Source organism: Somniosus microcephalus, chromosome 3, assembly GCF_052327205.1.
Source record: "Somniosus microcephalus isolate GS21.2 chromosome 3, FLI_Smic_1.0, whole genome shotgun sequence".
NCBI classification, from domain to species: Eukaryota; Metazoa; Chordata; class Chondrichthyes; order Squaliformes; family Somniosidae; genus Somniosus; species Somniosus microcephalus.
In genome coordinates, this window is record NC_140989.1 from 23404773 (window position 1) to 23424626 (window position 19854).

The following is a 19854-nucleotide window of genomic DNA, read 5'->3' on the forward strand; positions in this document are numbered from 1 at the left end:
GCAGATAAATCCTAAATCAGAACACACCTGTTAGTCTCAGCAATACTGACAAATTAATGGGAACAAGGATTTAGACTTTATGGGAGTCATTCTAACCTAACCCGCCTTGCGGGATCAGATCATAGAATCTTAGTTTATGACACAGAAGGAGGCCATTCGGCCCGTCGTGTCCGTGCCGGCCGACAAAGAGCTATCCAGCCTAATCCCACTTTCCAGCTCTTGGTCCGTAGCCCTGTAGGTTACGGCACTTCAAGTGCATATCCAAGTACTTTTTAAATGTGATGAGGGTTCCTGCCTCGACCACCCTTTCAGGCAGTGAGTTCCAGTCCCCCACCACCCTCTGGGTGAAAAATGTTCTCCTCAACTCCTTTTACCAATGACTTTAAATCTATGCCCCCTGGTTATTGACCCCTCTGCTAAGGGAAATAGGTCCTTCCTATCCACTCTATCTAGGCCCCTCATAATTTTATACACTTCAATTAAATCTTCCCTCAGCCTCCTCTGTTCCAATTAAAACAACCCCAGCCTTTCCAATCTTTCCTCATAAAACCTCAGTTTGGTCGCCTGTTTTTGCACCCCAGCCCGATTTCACTTTATATCGAGAGTAAAATCGGGCAAGGTTTAAGATGGGCGGGGTGTAAGTGATCCCCGAGGCTCCATGTTACAGACATAACAGGCCCATGGACTCAGCAGCTTGGACACTGCAGCAATAGTGGGCACTCAATATTATATTGAACGATATCTGTACGTTTCTGATTTGCATAACACCTAGTGAATTACTCTCATGTTTCCGTCTGCCAATATTTTCTCTGTTCTTTCTGACTTGAACCAATGCATTCTCCTCCAGTGCCGTGATATGTAAATCACAACCCAAACATAGGGCTTCAAGCTGTGAGAATGAAGCTGAATGTATCCTTATCTGATGACCACACATAGCAATCTTCTAACAGGATTGACTAGACGGTTGTAAGAAGTCACACAACACCAGGTTATAGTCCAACAGCTTTATTTGAAATCACAAGCTTTCGGAGCGCTGCTCCTTCGTCAGGTGAAGTGGAGAAATGCATAAAGACACAGCTTATATAGTCAGAGAATAATGTCAGATGTCGGCCGAGGTGTGATAAATGGCAGTTGGCAAGATTACCTGTAAACATCTGACATTATTCTCTGACTATATAAGCTGTGTCTTTATGCATTTCTCCACTTCACCTGACGAAGGAGCAGCGCTCCGAAAGCTTGTGATTTCAAATAAAGCTGTTGGACTATAACCTGGTGTTGTGTGACTTCTTACATTTGTCCACCCCAGCCCAACACCGGCATCTCCACACCATGACTAGACGGTGATCAGGAGCAGAAATACTGCCTGATTTCTACCCCACCCCGTCTTACGTCTCCTGTGGCGATGAGACCCAAGTGTAACATCCTTAGAATCACAGAATCATACAGCACAAATAGAGGACATTACGCCTGTGGCTGCTCTTTGAAAGGACTATCCAATTAGTCCCACTCCCCTGCTCTTTCCCCATAGCCCTACAAATTTTTCCCCTTCAACTATTCATCCAATTCCCTTTGAAAGTTACTATTGAATCTGCTTCCACCGCCCTTTCAGGCAGCGCATTCCAGATCATAGCAACTCACTGAGTAAACAAAAAAATCTCCTCATCTCCCCTCTGGTTCTTTTGCCAATTACCTTAAATCTGTGTCCTCTGGTTACCGACCCTTCCGCCAGCAGAAACAGTTTCTCCTTATTTATTGTATCAAAACCCCTCCTGATTTTGAACATCTCTATTAAACCTCCCCTTAACCCTCTCTGCTGTAAGGAGAACAACCCCAGCTTCTCTACTCTCTCCACCTATGTGCAGTTCTTTAACAAACCCAACACCAACCGGTGGCTCGAACCCGATACATTCCTGGTCTGATAGCAAAATACTGCGGATGCTGGAAATCCGAAATAACAGAAAATGCTGGAAAAACTCAGCAGGCCAGGCAACATCCGTGGAGAGAGAAACAGAGTTAACGTTTCGGGTCGAAACCCTTCGTCAGAACTGAGAGAAAAGGCAGGAAATGAAACAAAAGGCAGTTTGGGGGCAGGGAAATGGGGGAGGGGATGAAAGAAGAGACATTAAGAGACATTCAAGGTGAGACGAGATGGTAATAGGACAGGTAAAGAAACAGACAATGGCTCGAGATGAAGTGTGAAATGCGCTGGCAGAGTGAGAGACAGCTGCCGTGTGGGAGAGAGAACAAAAAGGAAAAGGCACAAACCAAAAGTGTGGATAAAAAATATTAAAATATAATCGGGGCCGAGGTTATGATCTGAAGTTGTTGAACTCGATATCGAGTCCGGAAGGCTGTAAAGTGCCTAATTGGAAGATGAGGTGCTGTTCCTCGAGTTCATTCCTGGTCTGAATGGCTCCAAAACATATTTGGCAAAGCACTTGCCCGGTAAACCTTGAAGGAGCTAGAATGCTAACTGGTTCTTGAGCGCAATGTGACTACTAGATATTACCTGCAGTCACGGAATCGGGTGTGTTCTTTTCCTGAGCTAGAGGAGATTGTTCCGATGCAGTACTGACCATCTGCCCTCCGACGGCACTACTTCCCAGTCCATCCATATCTGTGAATAAAACACAGCCAAACGTACAGCATTTCTATTGCACGTTTAATGCAGAGTGTCTATAAACACCACTGTGTCAGCCAACAACAACAACTTGCATTTACATAGCGCCTTTAATGTAGTAAAACACCCGAAGGCGCTTCACAGGGGCGATTATCAAACAAAATTTGACACCGAGCCACATAAGGAGATATTAGGGCAGGGTCAACGAGGGAGATTTTGAGGGGCGTCTTAAAGGAGGAAAGAGAAGTAGCAAGGCGGAGAGGTTTAGGGAGGTTTTAAGGGGCGTCTTAAAGGAGGAATGAGAAATAGCGAGGCGGAGAGGTTTAGGGAGGGAATTCCAGAGCTTAGGGCCCAGGCAACGGAAGGCACGGCCACCAGTGGTGGAGCGATTAAAATCGGGGATGCTCAAGAGGGCCAGAATTAGAGGAGCACAGATATCTCGGGGGGTTGTGTGGCTGGAGGAGGTTACAGAGATAGGGAAGGGGCGAGGCCATGGAGGGATTTGAAAACAAGCCAATGAGTTGGGGGCTTTGTGGGACGTATGGCAGGACTCACAGCAAACAGTCTATTTTACACCAAAGTCTATTTAGTCAGCAAACAGAGTCAATTTAAACAGCGCACTACAATGGTCCACAGAGTCTATTTAAAGAGTCTCTAACAAACTACAGCAAACAGAACTCATGACCGAAACTACAGCAACCTCTCCCGATAAAAGCAGGGTGATTTCTCCAGCAAAATGCAGTGAGCGGAGGATAGTCACATAAAACAAATTATGTGCGTAAAATAATCCCAGTCACTTACAGCAGTGCAGTCTCCAGGCGTGATTGACGGGGCAAATTACCCAATCATCTCCAATCTGGCCGGGAATCGTGGTGTCACTACATGCACCCTGTTTAATATGGAAAAACCGCCCAAGGTGCTTCCTAAAGGTGCCCAAGTAACCAGTCGCTGAGCTAATGAGGAAGAGATTAGGAGGAGTGACCAAAAGTTTGGTCAAAGCGGTGGGTTTTAAGGAGGCTCTTCAAGGAGGAGAGGGAGGTGGAGAGGATTAGGACAGGAGTTCCAGGTGGTGAGATCTAGGGTTCTGAAGGCAAGGGCAGCAATGGTGGGGAGAAGTGTGGGGGGGGGGAGGGGGCTGGGGCCGGTGGGGGAGGATAGAGTAGAAGAGGCCAGAGTTAGAGGAGCCAACCTTATTAGTAGCGATATTTGGGCTTTGTGTCTATCGTCACTGAGCGACATCATATGAAGGTGTCTGCAGTCCCGGGCTGCTCATGATTGAAGGATTGCTGGAATCTAGGAAACTGCAGAAATTTTGCACGAATACACCAACACATTTATATAAAAATCTGGCGAGCGTGCACACTTCCTGTCCCCAAACTTCACTTCCTATTGTCACAATGTTTGGTCCCACTTTTCATGTCAACATTTAACATTGAAAATGCTTATGTGACCAAAATTATAACCATAGAATCATAGAATGGTCACAGCACAGAAGGAGGCCATTCGGCCCGTCAAGCCCGTGCCGGCTCTCTGCAATAATGGGAATTTCCTATGTAAACAGATCCTGGCGACGCTGTAGTTGCAGGGTGTGGCCATTGGGTGGATTTGTAGCTGTATCCTGAACCACTGTGTATTCTGAAACATCGGGGCAATGCCACGGGGGATCTACTAATTTGTTTCTAATAATGCCGAATGCAGTTTCAACCTCCTTTTCGAAAATGCCCACAAAAAACAAACACAGCAACTTGCATTTATATAGCACCTTTAACGTAGTAAAACATCCATGCCGCTTCACAGGAGCGATTATCAAATAACAAACTGACACCGAGCCACGTAAGTAGATATTAGGACAGGTGACCAAAAGCTTGGTCAAAGAGGTAGGTTTTAAGGAGCCTCTTAAAGGAAGAGCGGGAGACGGAGAGACGGAGAGGTTTAGGGAGGGGATTTCAGTGTTTAGGACCTAGGCAGCCGAAGGCACGGCCACCAATGGTGGAGCGATGGAAGTGGGGGATGCGCAAGAGGCCAGAGTTTTTCCTACTGCTCTCCATCTTTAGAAGAAGTGAAAATTTAGAAATAATGGCTCATTCTCTGTGCGTCATTCCCCCTCCCTGCTAAAACCAAGATCGGTAGATGGACGACTCACCAGTTAACATGATGATGAAGGGCAGACAGTACTCCTCTGTTGTTCCCCAGTAGCCAGCTTCTCCCAGCAGGTTCCTGTCCAGCACCTGGTGGTAAAGTTCTTCAATCCATGCTTGTGACAGCACCATCAGAACTCTACTGCTTTGCACCTGCCTCACAAATTCCTTCTGTGGAAACACAACCAAACACCTCAGGTCTGTTGCGTTGTCACATTTATAAACGTTGGGAAACTGGGAAAGCATTTTGTTGAGTGAAAGCACCAGGCACTCCTGGGCCGCACACGGAACAGTACATCCGGATCACGTGCCTATCCTGTGAGAAAGTTTGCAATCATCAGGGTGAGGGGCGTGAGTACTGGGTAACAAAACACTTTCCATTTTAGGTATCATGCACTCAGGTCAGAGTACAGCAGAGAAAGGCTCCATCACTGACTGGCACTTACCAACAGAGTCACTTCCTATTCATAAGAACATAAGAAATAGGAGCAGGAGTAGGCCTTTCGGCCCTTTGAGCCTGCTCCGCCATTCAACAAGATCATGGCTGATCTTCTACCTCAACTCCACTTTCCCCAACTATCCCCACATCCCTTGATTCCTTTAATATCCAAAAATCTATCGATCAACAGAGTCCCTTCCTATACCAACAGAGTCCTGTCCTATACCCACACTTATGGGCACTAATCCACAGTCTCTCCTTTTTTAAAAATTAGTTTTTATGGGATGTGGGCGTCGCTGGCAAGGCCAGCATTTATTGCCCATCCCTAATTACCCTTGAGAAGGTGGTGGTGAGCCGCCTTCTTGAACCGCTGCAGTCCGTGTGGTGAAGGTACTCCCACAGTGCTGTTAGGGAGGGAGTTCCAGGATTTTGACCCAGCGACGATGAAGGAACGGCCGATATATTCCCAAGTCAGGATGGTATGTGACTTGGAGGGGAACTTGGAGGTGGTGGTGTTCCCATGCGCCTGCTGCCCTTGTCCTTCTTTGTGGAAGAGATCACGGGTTTGGGAGGTGCTGCCGAAGAAGCCTTGGCGAGTCGCTGCAGTGCATCTTGTAGATGCTACACACTGCAGCCACGGTACGCCGGTGGTGGAGGGAGTGAATGTTTAAGGTGGTGGATGGGGTGCCGATCAAGCGGGCTGCTTTGTTCTGGATGGTGTCGAGCTTCTTGAGTGTTGTTGGAGCTGCACTCATCCAGGCAAGTGGAGAGTATTCCATCACACTCCTGACTTGTGCCTTGTAGATGGTGGAAAGGCTTTAACTCACAGTGTTCCTCCCAGGACCATCACTGACAGGCACTTACCTGCAGCTACTTGTCCCGTTACCCATAGAGTCCGTCCCTATAATATCAATGACAGGTATTACCATAGAGTCTCTCCCTATACCCAGTGTCTCTCCCGATAACCATCACTGTAGTACCCACAGAGTGTAATCCTCCCTTTCAATGATTTGATATTTAACAAGAAAGGTTTCAAAAATGAAGGAGGCTGCAGCTTTTACTCACTACATTTTAACTTGTTACTACTTGTTAGTCTTACCTTTTAACTTTAATCAGGGTGACCCCTGCCATCCAACCCTGCATTAATTGCTGGTTGGTAAAAGAGACATTACTGACAACTGATAATAACACATCAATTCAAAGACCATCGACAGTACATACTGACTCTGGGGCAACATTATAATTCATCGCGGGATGTGGGCATTTATTGCCCGTCCCGAGTTGCCCTGAGAAAGTGGTAGCGGGCCTTCTTCTTGAACCGCTGCGTGGCGGTGTGATAGAACTGAGTGGCCTGCTAGATCACTTCAGAGGGCAGTTAAGAGTCAACCACATTGGTGTGGGACTGGAGTCACATATAGGCCAGATCAGGAAAGGACAGCAGGTTACCTGCCCTAAAGAATAATAGCGAACCAGTTCATAGAATCATAGAATGGTTACAGCACAGAAGGCCATTCGGCCCGTCGAGCCCGTGCCAACTCTCTGCAAGAGCACTTCAGCTAGTCCCACTCCCCCGCCCTTTCCCCATAGCCCTGCAACTTTTTTTCCTTCAGGTACTTATCCAATTCCCTTTTGAAAGCCGTGATTGAATCTGCCTCCACTGCCCTTTCAGGCAGTGCATTCCAGATCCTAACCACTCGCTGTGTAAAAAAGTTTTTCCTCATGTCGCCTTTGGTTCTTTTGCCAATCACCTTGAATCTGTGTCCTCTAGTTCTCGATCCTTCCGCCAATGGGAACAGTTTCTCTCTATTTACTCTGTCTAGACCCCTCATGATTTTGAACACCTCTATCAAATTTCCTCTCAACCTTCTCTGCTCCAAGGAGAACAACCCCAGCCTCTCCAGTCTATCCACGTAACTGAAGTCCCTCATCCCTGGAACCATTCTCGTAAATCTTTTCTGCATCCTCTCTATGGCCTTCACATCCTTCCTAAAGTGCGCTGCCCAGAATTGGACAAAATACTCCAGTTGTTGTTTTTTTTTACGACAATCCGACAGCTTCATGGTCACTTTTTGCTAATATTTCCAGTCTTTTTTAAAACTGAATTAAAATTCTCAAAATGCCATGGCGGGATTTGAACTGACGCTCTCTGGATTATTAATCCGGGCCTCTGGATGACTGGTCAAGTATTGGGAATAAATGGGGGTGTCGCTGCTGCGCGAGTCTGTACGCTAAGGCACAGCACTGATGCTCAGGCCCACAACACCACACTGTTATTGCACCATTATAATGTGCGGAGAATTTCAGCTGGGACAGTTGCCAGTGACTTTTGTGGACGACTGAAAAAAGTTGCCTAAAAAAAAATCGCGTCATTTTGTTAATGAAGACGGGGAAATCGGGTCTTAGATTTTTCTTTTTCCTGAAGACTACGAATAAAGTCGGACGAAGGTATGATTTGGACAGGTTGAGTGATTGGGCAGATGCATGGCAGATGCAGTATAATGTGGATAAATGCGAGGTTATCCACTTTGGTAGCAAAAACAGGAAGACAGATTATTATCTGAACAGCAATAGATTGGGAGAAGGGAAAGTGCAACGAGACCTGGGTGTCCTTGTGCACCAGTCGCTGAAGGTAAGCATGCAGGTGCAGCAGGCGGTTAAGAAGGCAAATGGTATGTTGGCCTTCATAGCGACAGGATTCGAGTACAGGAGCAAGGATGTCTTGCTGCAGTTGTACAGGGCCTTGGTGAGACCACACCTTGAGTATTGTGTGCAGTTTTGGTTGCCTTATCTGAGGAAGGATGTTCTTGCAATGGAGGGAGTGCAGCGAAGATTCACCAGACTGATACCTGGGATGACAGGAATGACGTATGAGGAGAGATTGGGTCGATTGGGCTTATATTCACTGGAGTTCAGAAGAATGAGAGGGGATCTCATTGAAACTTATAAAATTCTAACAGGACTAGACAGACTAGATGCAGGAAGGATGTTCCCGATGGCGGGGGAGTCCAGAACCAGGGGTCACAGTCTAAGGATAAGGGGTAAGCCATTTAGGACTGAGATGAGGAGGAATTTCTTCACCCAGAGAGTGGTGAACCTGTGGAATTCTCTACCACAGAAGGCAGTGGAGGCCAATTCATTAAATATATTCAAGAAGGAGTTAGATATATTTCTTAAAGCTAAAGGGATCAAGGGGTATGGGGAGAAAGCAGGGACAGGGTACTGAATTTGGATGATCAGCCATGATCTCATTAAATGGCGGAGTAGGCTCGAGGGGCCGAATGGCCTACTCCTGCTCCTATCTTCTATGTTTCTACGCAAGGGAAGTCATTTTAACCTTAGCTCGCCAGGCGGGGATCCCACAGTACCGGGAGGATCGGCGGTTTTACACCCTGTGTGATTTTACTCCCCCCGTTGACTTCAGTGGACAATGTAAAAATCGGGCGGGGATTTAAATCCAGTCGGTTCGAACTGATCTCGAAATAAGGAGACGGGACTTAGAGTGACATTTATTTCTGGGGCCGAGGGAATGCCGAGTCCCCTTGGGCCGAGCCCTTACCAGTGACGCGGGGACAGGTGCCGTTTTTTTCCGGTAGTAATCGCAGGCGATTAGCTTCAGGTTCAGCGACAGCGCGTGGAAGGCCACCAGGTAAAGCCCGTCCGCGTTCATCAGCGTCTGGCAGCTGGAGTTCTCATTGCCGTCCACGCCCGGGGAACGCAGGAGCTCTGAAAGAGACAACACACAGGAGACTGTCGACCAAAGTCAGGAGAACCGCGCAAGCAATATTTGGATATTCTGATTTTATTATTAAATAAAATGGGGAAACTCTTCCCTCTTTGAAGTGACTTGAGGGGGGCGTCATGAATCTTATCATGACTCATGAAGTAACACTGGGCAGCCAGCTGGTGGCGCTGTCCGAGGAGTATAAATACTTGGGTGTGGGCCCAGCTTGCTCAGGATGTTTCAGTAACCAGGAACTAGTGATGTAACTAGAAACTCATGGTTGTGAAACAGTTGATTAAAGCCTTGTTTTATACTCAAACCAAGTGCTCAGTAGTCTTTTTACATCAGGGGGCATCACTATTGGGAAATGGAAGGTGCTTCAATGTTTTGATGTTTTGCGCATGAGGTTCAGCAAAAGTGCTCCTAGGTTTGGTATTCCGTCCGGTTGAGGGATCTTTAACCTGCAGCAATGTACCTGAACCCCAGTCTCAGAGGGGCGCACTTTACTATAGCGCTGTGACATTTCCATTAGGAAGCAAGAACGTGCATTTCTATAGCGCCTTTCATGACCTCAGGACATCCCAAAGTGCTTTACAGCCAATGAAGAACTTTTTGAAGTGTAGTCACTGTTGTAATGTAGGAAAAGCGGCAGCCAATTTGCACACAGCAAGCTCCCACAAACAGCAATGTCACAATGACCAGATAATCTGTTGAAGTGACGTTGGTTGAGCTATAAATATTGTGCAGGACCCCGGGGAGAACTCCCCTGATCTTCAAAATAGTGTCATGGGGATCTTTTACATCCACCTGTGAGGGCAGATAGAGCCTCGGTTTCACGTCCCATCCGAAAGACGGCACCTCCAACAGTACAGCACTCCCTCAGAACGGCACTGGGAGTGTCAGCCTAGATTTTGTGTTCAAGTTTCCAGAGTGGGGCTTGAACCCACAACCTTGTGACTAGAGCTATCTACTTTTGTGAAGGAATAAGCAATATAACTTATTCAGAAAAATACACCATTCTATGAAAGAAATCTGGCCTTATTGAAACATGACAAACTGGGTCTGGAAATCTAGAAACCTAAAGAATGAAAAAGCTGTGATTGCATTCTGGCTATTGAGATAAGATAAGTTATTGACACTGAATCAATAACCTAATTGAAACAGAAGGTTAAAGGCTCCTGAAGTCTGAACCTTTGGGAACAAGACAATAGTTACCCGGTACAAGGTGTTCTAATTTACACCTCATAATGGAGCACATAAAAGTAAGAAACATCTGCCTTCATAAAAATGATACCAAGTAAAGCGCACCTGCTGTCACACCATTTTTTTGATAAATTTAGAACACCTAAAGAGACATAGGCCTAGAAATTCAGTATAGCCACTTTTGGGGCGGTAAAGTCGGGCGGCCGCTAAAGTTTGCGCCCGGCGCAAAGTGGAGGCCACTTCGCCGATATTCAGTAGCTTTGGCCAAGGAGTTTGCTCGAGCGCTAAAACTGGCGATGCACGGCTATCTTTAGGCGCTAAGCCGGCGGTGCAGAGTGATACCGCCGAGGCCGGGCGCAGCGCAGGTGCGGTCATTTCTTGATTGACAGCAGACACCCTGGCGCCGGCCAGCTCTTAAAGGGGGAAGGGTCGAGTTCGTCTGCTGCCACGCCCTGGATACTGCAGCCCTCCAGCTAGGCCTAAACACTGCTGCTGGAGAGAAATAGCGCCAGGAAGGATGCAGAGGGCCCGTGAGCGAGCGCAGCGCTTCTCTGCCCATGATTTAAAGGTGCTGGTTAGGGCTTTGCAGAGGAGACGCCATATCTTGTTCCCGGACAGTGGCAAGAAGCCTGCCACCAGGGTGTACAGGAAAGCCTGGAGGGATGTCGCCCAGAGGGTCACAGCCACCTGCGATGTCCCCAGGACTGGTGTCCAATGCCGGAAAAAGTTTAACGACCTCACTCGGATTGTCAGGGTGAGTACCCTTTCCAGTGTCCTCCTCATCCTTGCATGTGCACCTCACATTATGGGCAAAGGGACCTCAAAGCCCTAATGGCCAGCCCTCATCCAGCAGCTATGGCACTGGCATGAACATCAATTGCACTTTCTGCACTTTACACACTGGCCAAGCTATTCGACCATGGGAGGCAGTGCATACAGCAACAGGGCACCACACTGGCCAAGCTATTCGACCATGGGAGGCAGTGCATACAGCAACAGGGCACCACACTGGCCAAGCTATTCGACCATGGGAGGCAGTGCATACAACAACAGGGCACCACACTGGCCAAGCTATTCGACCATGGGAGGCAGTGCACACAACAACAGGGCACCACACTGTACTTAGAGGCCGTCCTTTCTCTTGCAGGCCAAGCTGGCCCAGAATCTGAGGAGCCGGACTGACACCGGGGGAGGCCGTCCCCAGTTCCAGCAGCTCAGTGACCTGGAGGAGCGCGTGGGTCGACTCATGGGTGGCCGGCTGATTGGCCCCGTTGCATGTGGAGATGCCGACCCTGTGCTGGGCCCCAATGGTAAGGACATCACCTTTTGGACCTCTCTCGTTCCCCTTGCGCTTCAGATCTACATCCTTTGCCACTGTCCGACCAATGCGCTGAATGCCACCACTCATGCCTCCCTCGCTGACGCCCTGTCCTCACTCTAAAGCTACTCTTGTGCCTTCCTGCTTTCAGCTGGTGAGGAGGAGGTCCCTGAAGCTGCCAGTGACAGTCCCTCGGAAGAGGAGGACGAGCAAGAGGAAGGCGGCCCATCGGGGGAACCCTCATCCACGCCAGGGGATGGCAATGGAGGGGACACGTCTTCCCTGGAGGAGAGCCAGGGGGAAGTGTCGGAGGGGGGTGTAGCTCCTGTGCCCAGTGGCGTCCAGCAATGCAGGAAGGGTCGGCCAGCTCGGCGGCCTTCTCCCCAGAGGGGGGAAGTGTTGCAGGGGAGTGTAGTTGCTGGGCCCAGTGGCGTCCAGCCACGCGGGAAGGGTCGGGCAGCTCGGCGGCCTTCTCCCCAGAGGGGGGAAGTGTTGCAGGGGAGTGTAGTTGCTGGGCCCAGTGGCGTCTGGGCCCAGTGGCGTCCAGCCACGCGGGAAGGGTCAGGCAGCTCGGCGGCCTTCTCCCCAGAGGGAGAGTCCGGCCTCCAGTCCGGAGACGGTCCTCGCCCAGGAGGTGCGCCTCCTCGATCAAATGTCCGCGGACTCGGATCGCCGGCACACCGAGTTCATGGGGGTTGTGGCACGGTTGTCTGAGGCCATCGAGTCCCTGGCTCATAGTGTGTCCGATTTCGGGGCCTCACAGGCCAGGGGTTTCGAGCAACTCGGGGCAGCACAGGCCAGGGGTTTCGAGCAATTCGGGGCAGCACAGGACGCGAGTCGGGCCGAATTCAGGGCAGCACAGGACGCGAGTCGGGACGACTTCAGGGCAGCACAGGCAGCGAGTGGCCAGTTGATCAATGGTGCCGTGCAGTCACTGGCTGGTCTGATGCGGGCACAGACCAGGGCAGTACGGGCACTCACTGCTGCCACACTCGCTGTGTCAGCCAGGCATCGCCAGGGCACCCGCCGCGCTGCAGCAGCACAGCGGTCTGGCCTTCAGCAGATTGCTGCACTTGCTGCAGTGCCAGCCCGGCCGAGTGCCAGTGTCTCAGGCGAGCAGCGAGCGCCTGGCATCAGCCAGCTTGCCCCCATTGCTGCAGCCACCACTGCCACTCCCCCAGTGAAGCTGCCACGAGCTGCTAGAGAGACTGATGCTGCCCAGCCACAGCTGCAGCAGTCAGCAACCGGCCCCTCGAGGGCCAGAGCTCGTCTAGGCCGACCCCCAAGGGCTTCTGCCGTCACGCCATGTGCCCCTCAGGAGCCTTCCCCCAGCCTTGCAGCACCCACAGGGCCCAGGTTGAGGCGGAGCAGCAGGTCGGCCAGGGGCCGGAAAAGGCTGGACAAGGACTCGCCCTCTCGGCACACAAAGTAGAGGGTGTTGCCAAATGTTTTTTTATATGGGGGTGGTTGTGTTGTCTATGGGGGTGGTTGTTTTGGTAAGGCCGAGGATGAAGGCCATTTGGATGGAAAAGTTTTGTTATTCCTCCCCAGGTTGTGGGAGTGAGTCATGTGTTTGACTGTTTTTTGGGGGTGTTGTCTGTTTTTGGGTTTCATGTGGGAAGGGCCCTGAGTTTGTTCAATAAAGCTTTTTCTTTATTCAGCTTGTCCATGTTTGATGTTTGAAGTGGTTGTTGCGTTAACCGGCTGAGGGCTTGCGGAGCGGCTGCATTCATGTCCCTTCATTGCCACAAGCCATTCCCTGACAGGGGGCCTAGAAGTGTCGTTCAATAAGCCGCCGACGGACGGCCCTTGGACCTTGTGGCTCCCTCCTGGGCTGGTACTCCTCCTCCTCCTCCTCCTCCTCCTCATGGTCCTCCTGCTCCTCCTCCTGAGGTGGTGGTCCAACGTGAGGTGGCAGTGCCTGAGTCCTGCGGATAGCCAGGTTGTGCAGCATGCAGCAAACGACGACGAACTGGGAGACTCTATCCGGCAAATACTGCAGAGATCCGCCGGAGCGATCCAGGCAGCGGAACCGTTGCTTGAGGACGCCAATCGTTTGCTCTATGATGTTCCTTGTGGCTTGATGGCTTTCGTTGTATGCCTCCTCAGCAGGGGTCCTGGGCGCGCGGAGCGGGGTCATTAGCCATGTACACAAAGGATAGCCTTTGTCCCCGATAAGCCATCCTCTTGGGGGAGGCTGTGCCTGGAACATGTCAGCCACAGTAGTCTGGCGCAGGATAAATGCATCGTGGCTGCTGCCTGGAAAGCGGGCATTGACAGCTAGGATGCGCTGCCTGTTGTCACACACCAGCTGTACATTGAGGGAATGATAGCCCTTCCGGTTGCGGTAATCCTCGGCATTGTCGATAGGTGCCCGCAAAGCCACATGCGTGCAGTCAATGGCGCCCTGCACCATGGGGAAGTCCGCGATCCTCGCAAATCCGACTGCACGCCTATCCTGCCTCTCCAGGGTCATGGGGAAGGAGATGAATTGGTGTCTCCTTGTGAAAAGGGCATCGGTGACCTGCCGAATGCAGCGATGCACGGCGAACTGGGAAAAGTTAGCTATGTCCCCAGCAGCGGCTTGGAAGGAGCCGCTTGCATAAAAGTTCAGAGCCACCGTGACCTTCACTTCCACCGACAGAGACGTCCTGCACATCAGCTGTGGACGCAGATCTCTGTGAAGCAGCTGGCAGATCTCTGCAACCACCTCCCTTCTGAAGCGCAGCCTCTTAACACACTGCGCGGCAGTCATGGTGAGATAGGACACCTGCTGGCGGTATTCCCTGAGTGGGTAAGGCCTACGTTGCCGACGCCTGATGCCCCCTCTGCGTCTAGGCATGGCTGCCCCTCTCACACAGCGTCTGCGAGCCCTTCGCACATAATGCTGGAACTGAGGGTTGGCACCCCATGCAGCCCCCATAATATACTGGCAAACAATGAAATCACAATGAGGCAAATTGCCAAGCTCTGGCCAGAAGCCAAAAATACCTCTCCTATGTTGGCCCAAATCAGTAAGGTCTCTTCCTTGGTCTCTGTCTAGAAATCCGTTGCACAAAAGTCATTGCAGCAAAATGGCTGGCCTTTATAGTTCAGTGTAAGTGCCCTTTAATTAGCGCTCCCCGAGGCCTGCAGGGCCTCTGCTGCGTTCCACTTCACAGTTCTTAGCACCGCCACGCCCACATTGGGCGGGCGCGACTGAAGTTCCGGTTTGGGGCGCACAAAGGGCGTTGCACGACGAAATGACGTCATAAGCTGCGCGCGCAGCTGAGCGCGCGCAAACACTTTGCGCCGGCGCTAAATGTCTACTGAAGTTGGGCGTAGGCGCAGATCGCGCTGCGCCCGGCCGCTAAGTGCCTAGCGCTCGAAGTCTACTCCTCTTAACGCGCTAACGGCTGGCGCACGCAACTGAATTTCTAGGCCATAATTCTGTAGTGCTACCAGCTGAGGTGACCGTAAGAACTGCAGGGGTCAGCAGAAAAAGACAAGGGAACTAGATGTAATATATCCCAATTTGCAGATTACACAAAGCTGGGTGGGCGTGTGTGCTGTGAGGAGGATGCCGAGAAACTCCAGTATGATTTGGACAGGTTGGGTGATTGGGCAAAAGCATGGCAGATGCAATATAACGTGGATAAATGTGAGGTTATCCACTTTGGTGGCAAAAACAGGAAGGCAGATTATTATCTGAATGGCAATAGATTGGGAGAAGGGGAAGTGCAACGAGACCTGGGTGTCCTTGTGCACCAGTCGCTGAAGATAAGCATGCAGGTGCAGCAGGCGGTTAAGAAGGCAAATGGTATGTTGGCCTTCGTAGCGAGAGGGTTTGAGTACAGGAACAAGGATGTCTTGCTGCAGTTGTACAGGGCCTTGGTGAGACCACATCTGGAGTATTGTGTGCAGTTTTGGTCGCCTTATCTGAGGAAGGATGTTCTTGCCATGGAAGGAGTTCAGCGAAGATTCACCAGGCTGATACCTGGGATGGCAGGAATGACGTATGAGGAGAGATTGGGACGATTGGGCTTGTACTCGCTGGAGTTTAGAAGAATGAGAGGGGATCTTATTGAAACTTATAAAATTCTGACAGGACTGGACAGACTAGATGCAGGAAGGATGTTCCCGATGGTCGGGGAGTCCAGAACCAGGGATCACAGTCTAAGGATAAGGGGTAGGCCATTTAGGACAGAAATGAGGAGGAATTTCTTCACCCAGAGAGTGGTGAACCTGTGGAATTCTCTACCACAGAAGGCAGTAGAGGCCAATTCATTAAATATATTCAAGAAGGAGTTGGATATATTTCTTAAGGCTAAAGGGATCAAGGGGTATGGGGAGAAAGCAGGGACCGGGTACTGAAATTAGATGATCAGCCATGATCGCATTGAATGACAGAGCAGGCTCGAGGAGCCGAATGGCCTACTCCTGCTCCTATCTTCTATGTTTAAAATGACTCGAGATAATTAGCTTACATCAGCAGAAAACCTTAAAGGAAACACCACTGGAAAAGGGTATAAATATTGAACTCTCAAATGGGATAATAGACGTGCTTAAAGGGGCAAAGCAATTCTCGGCTTCATAGCTAGCTCTGTAAGTCACCAACTCTTTGTACCTCGGGGATCAAGGTACTGTATTTGATTTTGGTGGATACCCTGAATAAACTTTAAGAACTGTAAAACTATAGCGAAGTTAAGATTTGAGAGTAAGGATCTCTGATTAGATTGTAAAGCTTTCTCTTTTTGGAACTGTTAATATTGTGATTGACTCACCAACTGTAAATTATATGTCGGTTCTTTAATAAATCTATATATTTTTAGAATTGTCTCACATAATACTTCTGCATCAAACTCGCGAACTCAATCTCTGTACAGTCTTTGGTGAGGAGTTGCAGAATTCTGGGGGAGTTTTCTGGACCCTCATAATATCCAGAACGTTACAGTCTAGCTAAACTTATTAAAAATGCTATCTGGAGGACGCTAACATTTTCAGCTTGTTCCTTTCCTTTAGGGAGAGATAGTCCGGATCTTTAGACCCAATTAAGTGTCTTTAGGATTCGGCTACCTCAAACTTTAGTTGAAAGTGAACATCTGAGGAATACGCCTGATCCGGGGTAGCCCTAAAGGGGCTAGGACTAGTAATTATCCTTTCACTCTAATCACAGCCTTTTCCCCGTATTCTTTCATATTCTTCCTTTTCAAAGACAACTTCAAATTTAAGGTTAATGCAAATGGCGAATGGTTATAAGCAACTGCCCGTTATTAAAACGTGGAACGTTTTAAGTGGTGGTGCCGGGGGAGGGGAGGGGAGGTGGGGTGGATTCACTATACCTGATTGTAGTCCCGAGCAAAACGTGGAGGCAAAACTCTGCAGGGAGGAGTCGACCTCCTCCGGGTTCTGGAGAGACAAAAGGCGAGGGAGGAGCGTGATGATTGACTGCACGAAGATTCGGGCGTTGTGCTGGTCAGCCTCCTGGTTCCTTAGGACCTTCAGGGTCAGGGTGGCTCCGTGCAGTGACCTGTGACCCGGGCAATCCCTGGAGGCCTGCTCCTCGTCCGCCAGAGAGCAGTTGTCGGAGCCTATCTCCGAGACGTCCGATCTCCCGGAGTCCTTTTCGGCTGCCATGGAGTACTGGTCGCACGAGTCGAACTCAGTCCTGGACATGTCTTGCTCATCGATGCTAAAATTGCTTTCACTGTACCGGGATCCTTGTGGCTTATTAGTCCTGGGATCGACTGATAAGAAGTTTGCTAAATCTGGATAGGTGTGGATGTTGTTTCGATGAATTACCTCCAGCTGTTCCCCCTGCTCTGGTCCCAACACCGGGATCTTGCTCAGCACCTCGCTAATATCGAGGCCGGTGGAATAGTCCAAGTGGTTCCTCTGCAGCGGGGGGTTTTCCTCCGGGGTGGTCTGGCCCATCCCTTCCTCCAGAGTGGTGCGGCCGGTGTCCGTGGTGACGCTGATGCTGATGTCGGGGCTCTTCTCATTGCATGACTCCCAGTGAGCCTGCTCCGCCGACAGGATGCGCCTCTGCCACCTGAAGTCAGCCTCGCTGATCTCCATGGACTCCCGGGCGGATTCGCTCCCGCCCTTCATCTCCTCCGTGTGCCTCAGCAGGTGGCGCACCTGCTCCTCGCTCAGCCCCTTCCCCTGGCTCAGCTCGTCCAGGGCGCCCAGCAAAGTACAGACGCAGGACACCGAGGCGTAACAGGCCTCGATCCCTCCTTTAATGCAGGCCTCTGTCATTCCATCCATGATTCTGCAAAGAAAGAAAAACGCAACTGAGTTCCTGCATCATCCAGCCTGTTAGCTTACTGACAAAGACCCTCGCATAGAAACATAGAAGATAGGAGCAGGAGTAGGCCATTCGGCCCCTCGAGCCTGCACCGCCATTCAATGCGATCATGGCTGATCATCCAAATTCAGTACCCGGTCCCTGCTTTCTCCCCATATCCCTTGATCCCTTTAGCCTTAAGAAATATATCCAACTCCTTCTTGAATATATTTAATGAATTGACCTCAACTGCCTTCTGTGGTAGAGAATTCCACAGGTTCACCACTCTCTGGGTGAAGAAATTCCTCCTCATCTCTGTCCTAAATGGCTTACCCCTTATCCTTAGACTGTGACCCTTGGTTCTGGACTCCCCCGCCATCGGGAACATCCTTCCAGCATCTAGTCTGTCTGGTCCTGTTAGAATTCAGAGGGGAACACTTGGGATGGGGCGGTGGGGGGTGGGGGAAGCTGGAGCCATCAAAATAAAACACAAAGCAAGAAACACAAAGGAGATCACTGTGAGGAAAGTGTGAGGTCATCCACTTTGGACCTAGGAAAGATCGATCAGAGTGCAGGAAACTCTTTGGTATCCGGCACCGACGGGACCGGGATGGTGCCGGTTGATTAAAAATTCCGGATGACGGAGAGGGTTATCTACCGAGGCTATTTTTAACAAACAAAAATAAAAACATCAAGAAATGTGCAGTGTACAGTAATTGACGGATCGGAAGAGACTACCGGCAGTGCGGGAGAGTCAGACTCCTGTTGTTGAGGTGTTCGGACTTCCGACAGCGCCAAGAAGCCGAGTAGTGGCAGTTTGGAGAACTACCCCCACTGACTAACTCGGCCACCTCGGGAGACTCGGACTCGGCAACATTGCCGGTTGTTGAGGTGTTGTTTTCGGAGTATGAATTTTGCCGGTTAATAGAGAATTCTGGATATTTAGGTGCCGTTTAAACGAGTTTCCTGTATTTTCTAAATGGCGAGAAGCTCGGAGGAGCGGGGAAGATTGTGAGGTCCAAGTACAGAAATCACTAAAAGCGAGTGGACGGGTACAAAAAATATTTTTAAAAGGCTAATGGAATGTTGCCCTTTATCTCGAGGGGCCTGGAATACAGAGGGGTGGAAGTTATGTTCCAGTTATATAAAGCTCTGGTTAGACCCCATCAGGCGTCACTGCGTCCAGTTCTGGGCCCCGCACCTCAGGAAGGACATATCGGCCGTGGAGGGGGAGCAGCACAGATTCACTAGAATGATGCCGGGGCTCAAAGGGTTAAATTATGACGACAGGTTACACAGACTAGGCTTGTATTCCCCTGAGTATATTAAGGGGTGATCTGATCGAGATGTTTAAGATGATTAAAGGATTTGATAGGGTCAATAGAGAGAAATGATTTCCTCTGGTGGGGGAAGTAAACATAGAAACATAGAAGATAGGAGCAGGAGTAGGCCATTCGGCCCCTTGAGCCTGCTCCGCCATTCAATGCGATCATGGCTGATCCTCCAAGTTCAGTACCCGGTACCTGCTTTCTCCCATATCCCTTTAATCCCTTTAGCCTTAAGAAATATATCCAACTCCTTCTTGAATATATTTAATGAATTGGCCTCTACTGCCTTCTGTGGTAGAGAATTCCACAGGTTCACCACTCTCTGGGTGAAGAAATTCCTCCTCATCTCAGTCCTAAATGGCTTACCCCTTATCATTAGACTGTGACCCCTGGTTCTGGACTCCCCGACCATCGGGAACATCCTTCCTGCATCTAGTCTGTCCAGTCCTATCAGAATTTTATAAGTTTCAATGAGATCCCCTCTCATTCTTCTAAACTCCAGCGAGTATAAGCCCAATTGACACAATCTCTCCTCATACGTCATTCCTGCCATCCCAGGTATCAGCCTGGTGAATCGTCGCTGCACTCCCTCCATGGCAAGAACATCCTTCCTCAGATAAGGCGACCAAAACTGCACACAATACTCAAGATGTGGTCTCACCAAGGCCCTGTACAACTGCAGCAAGACATCCTTGCACCTGTACTCCAGAACAAGGTGGCATAACCTTAAAATTAGAGCCAGGCCATTCAGGGGTGATGTCAGGAAGCACTTCTTCACACAAAGGGTTGTGGAAATCTGGAACTCTCTCCCTCAAAAGG

At 49.9% G+C, this 19854-nt stretch overlaps 1 protein-coding gene across 1 annotated transcript in view; it reads right to left on the reverse strand.

The window, feature by feature from the left end:
- Nucleotides 1-19854, reverse strand: part of arfgef3 (ARFGEF family member 3) — a 179041-nt gene that overhangs the window by 99668 nt on the left and 59519 nt on the right. Inside the window, exons 12-15 of the mRNA XM_085979326.1 lie at nucleotides 16761-17692; nucleotides 8754-8920; nucleotides 4764-4929; nucleotides 2510-2617 (exon numbers count right to left, since the gene is read on the reverse strand). Coding sequence (XP_085835452.1) covers nucleotides 2510-2617; nucleotides 4764-4929; nucleotides 8754-8920; nucleotides 16761-17692 — 1373 coding nt within the window. The remainder of the gene's footprint in view (nucleotides 1-2509; nucleotides 2618-4763; nucleotides 4930-8753; nucleotides 8921-16760; nucleotides 17693-19854) is intronic.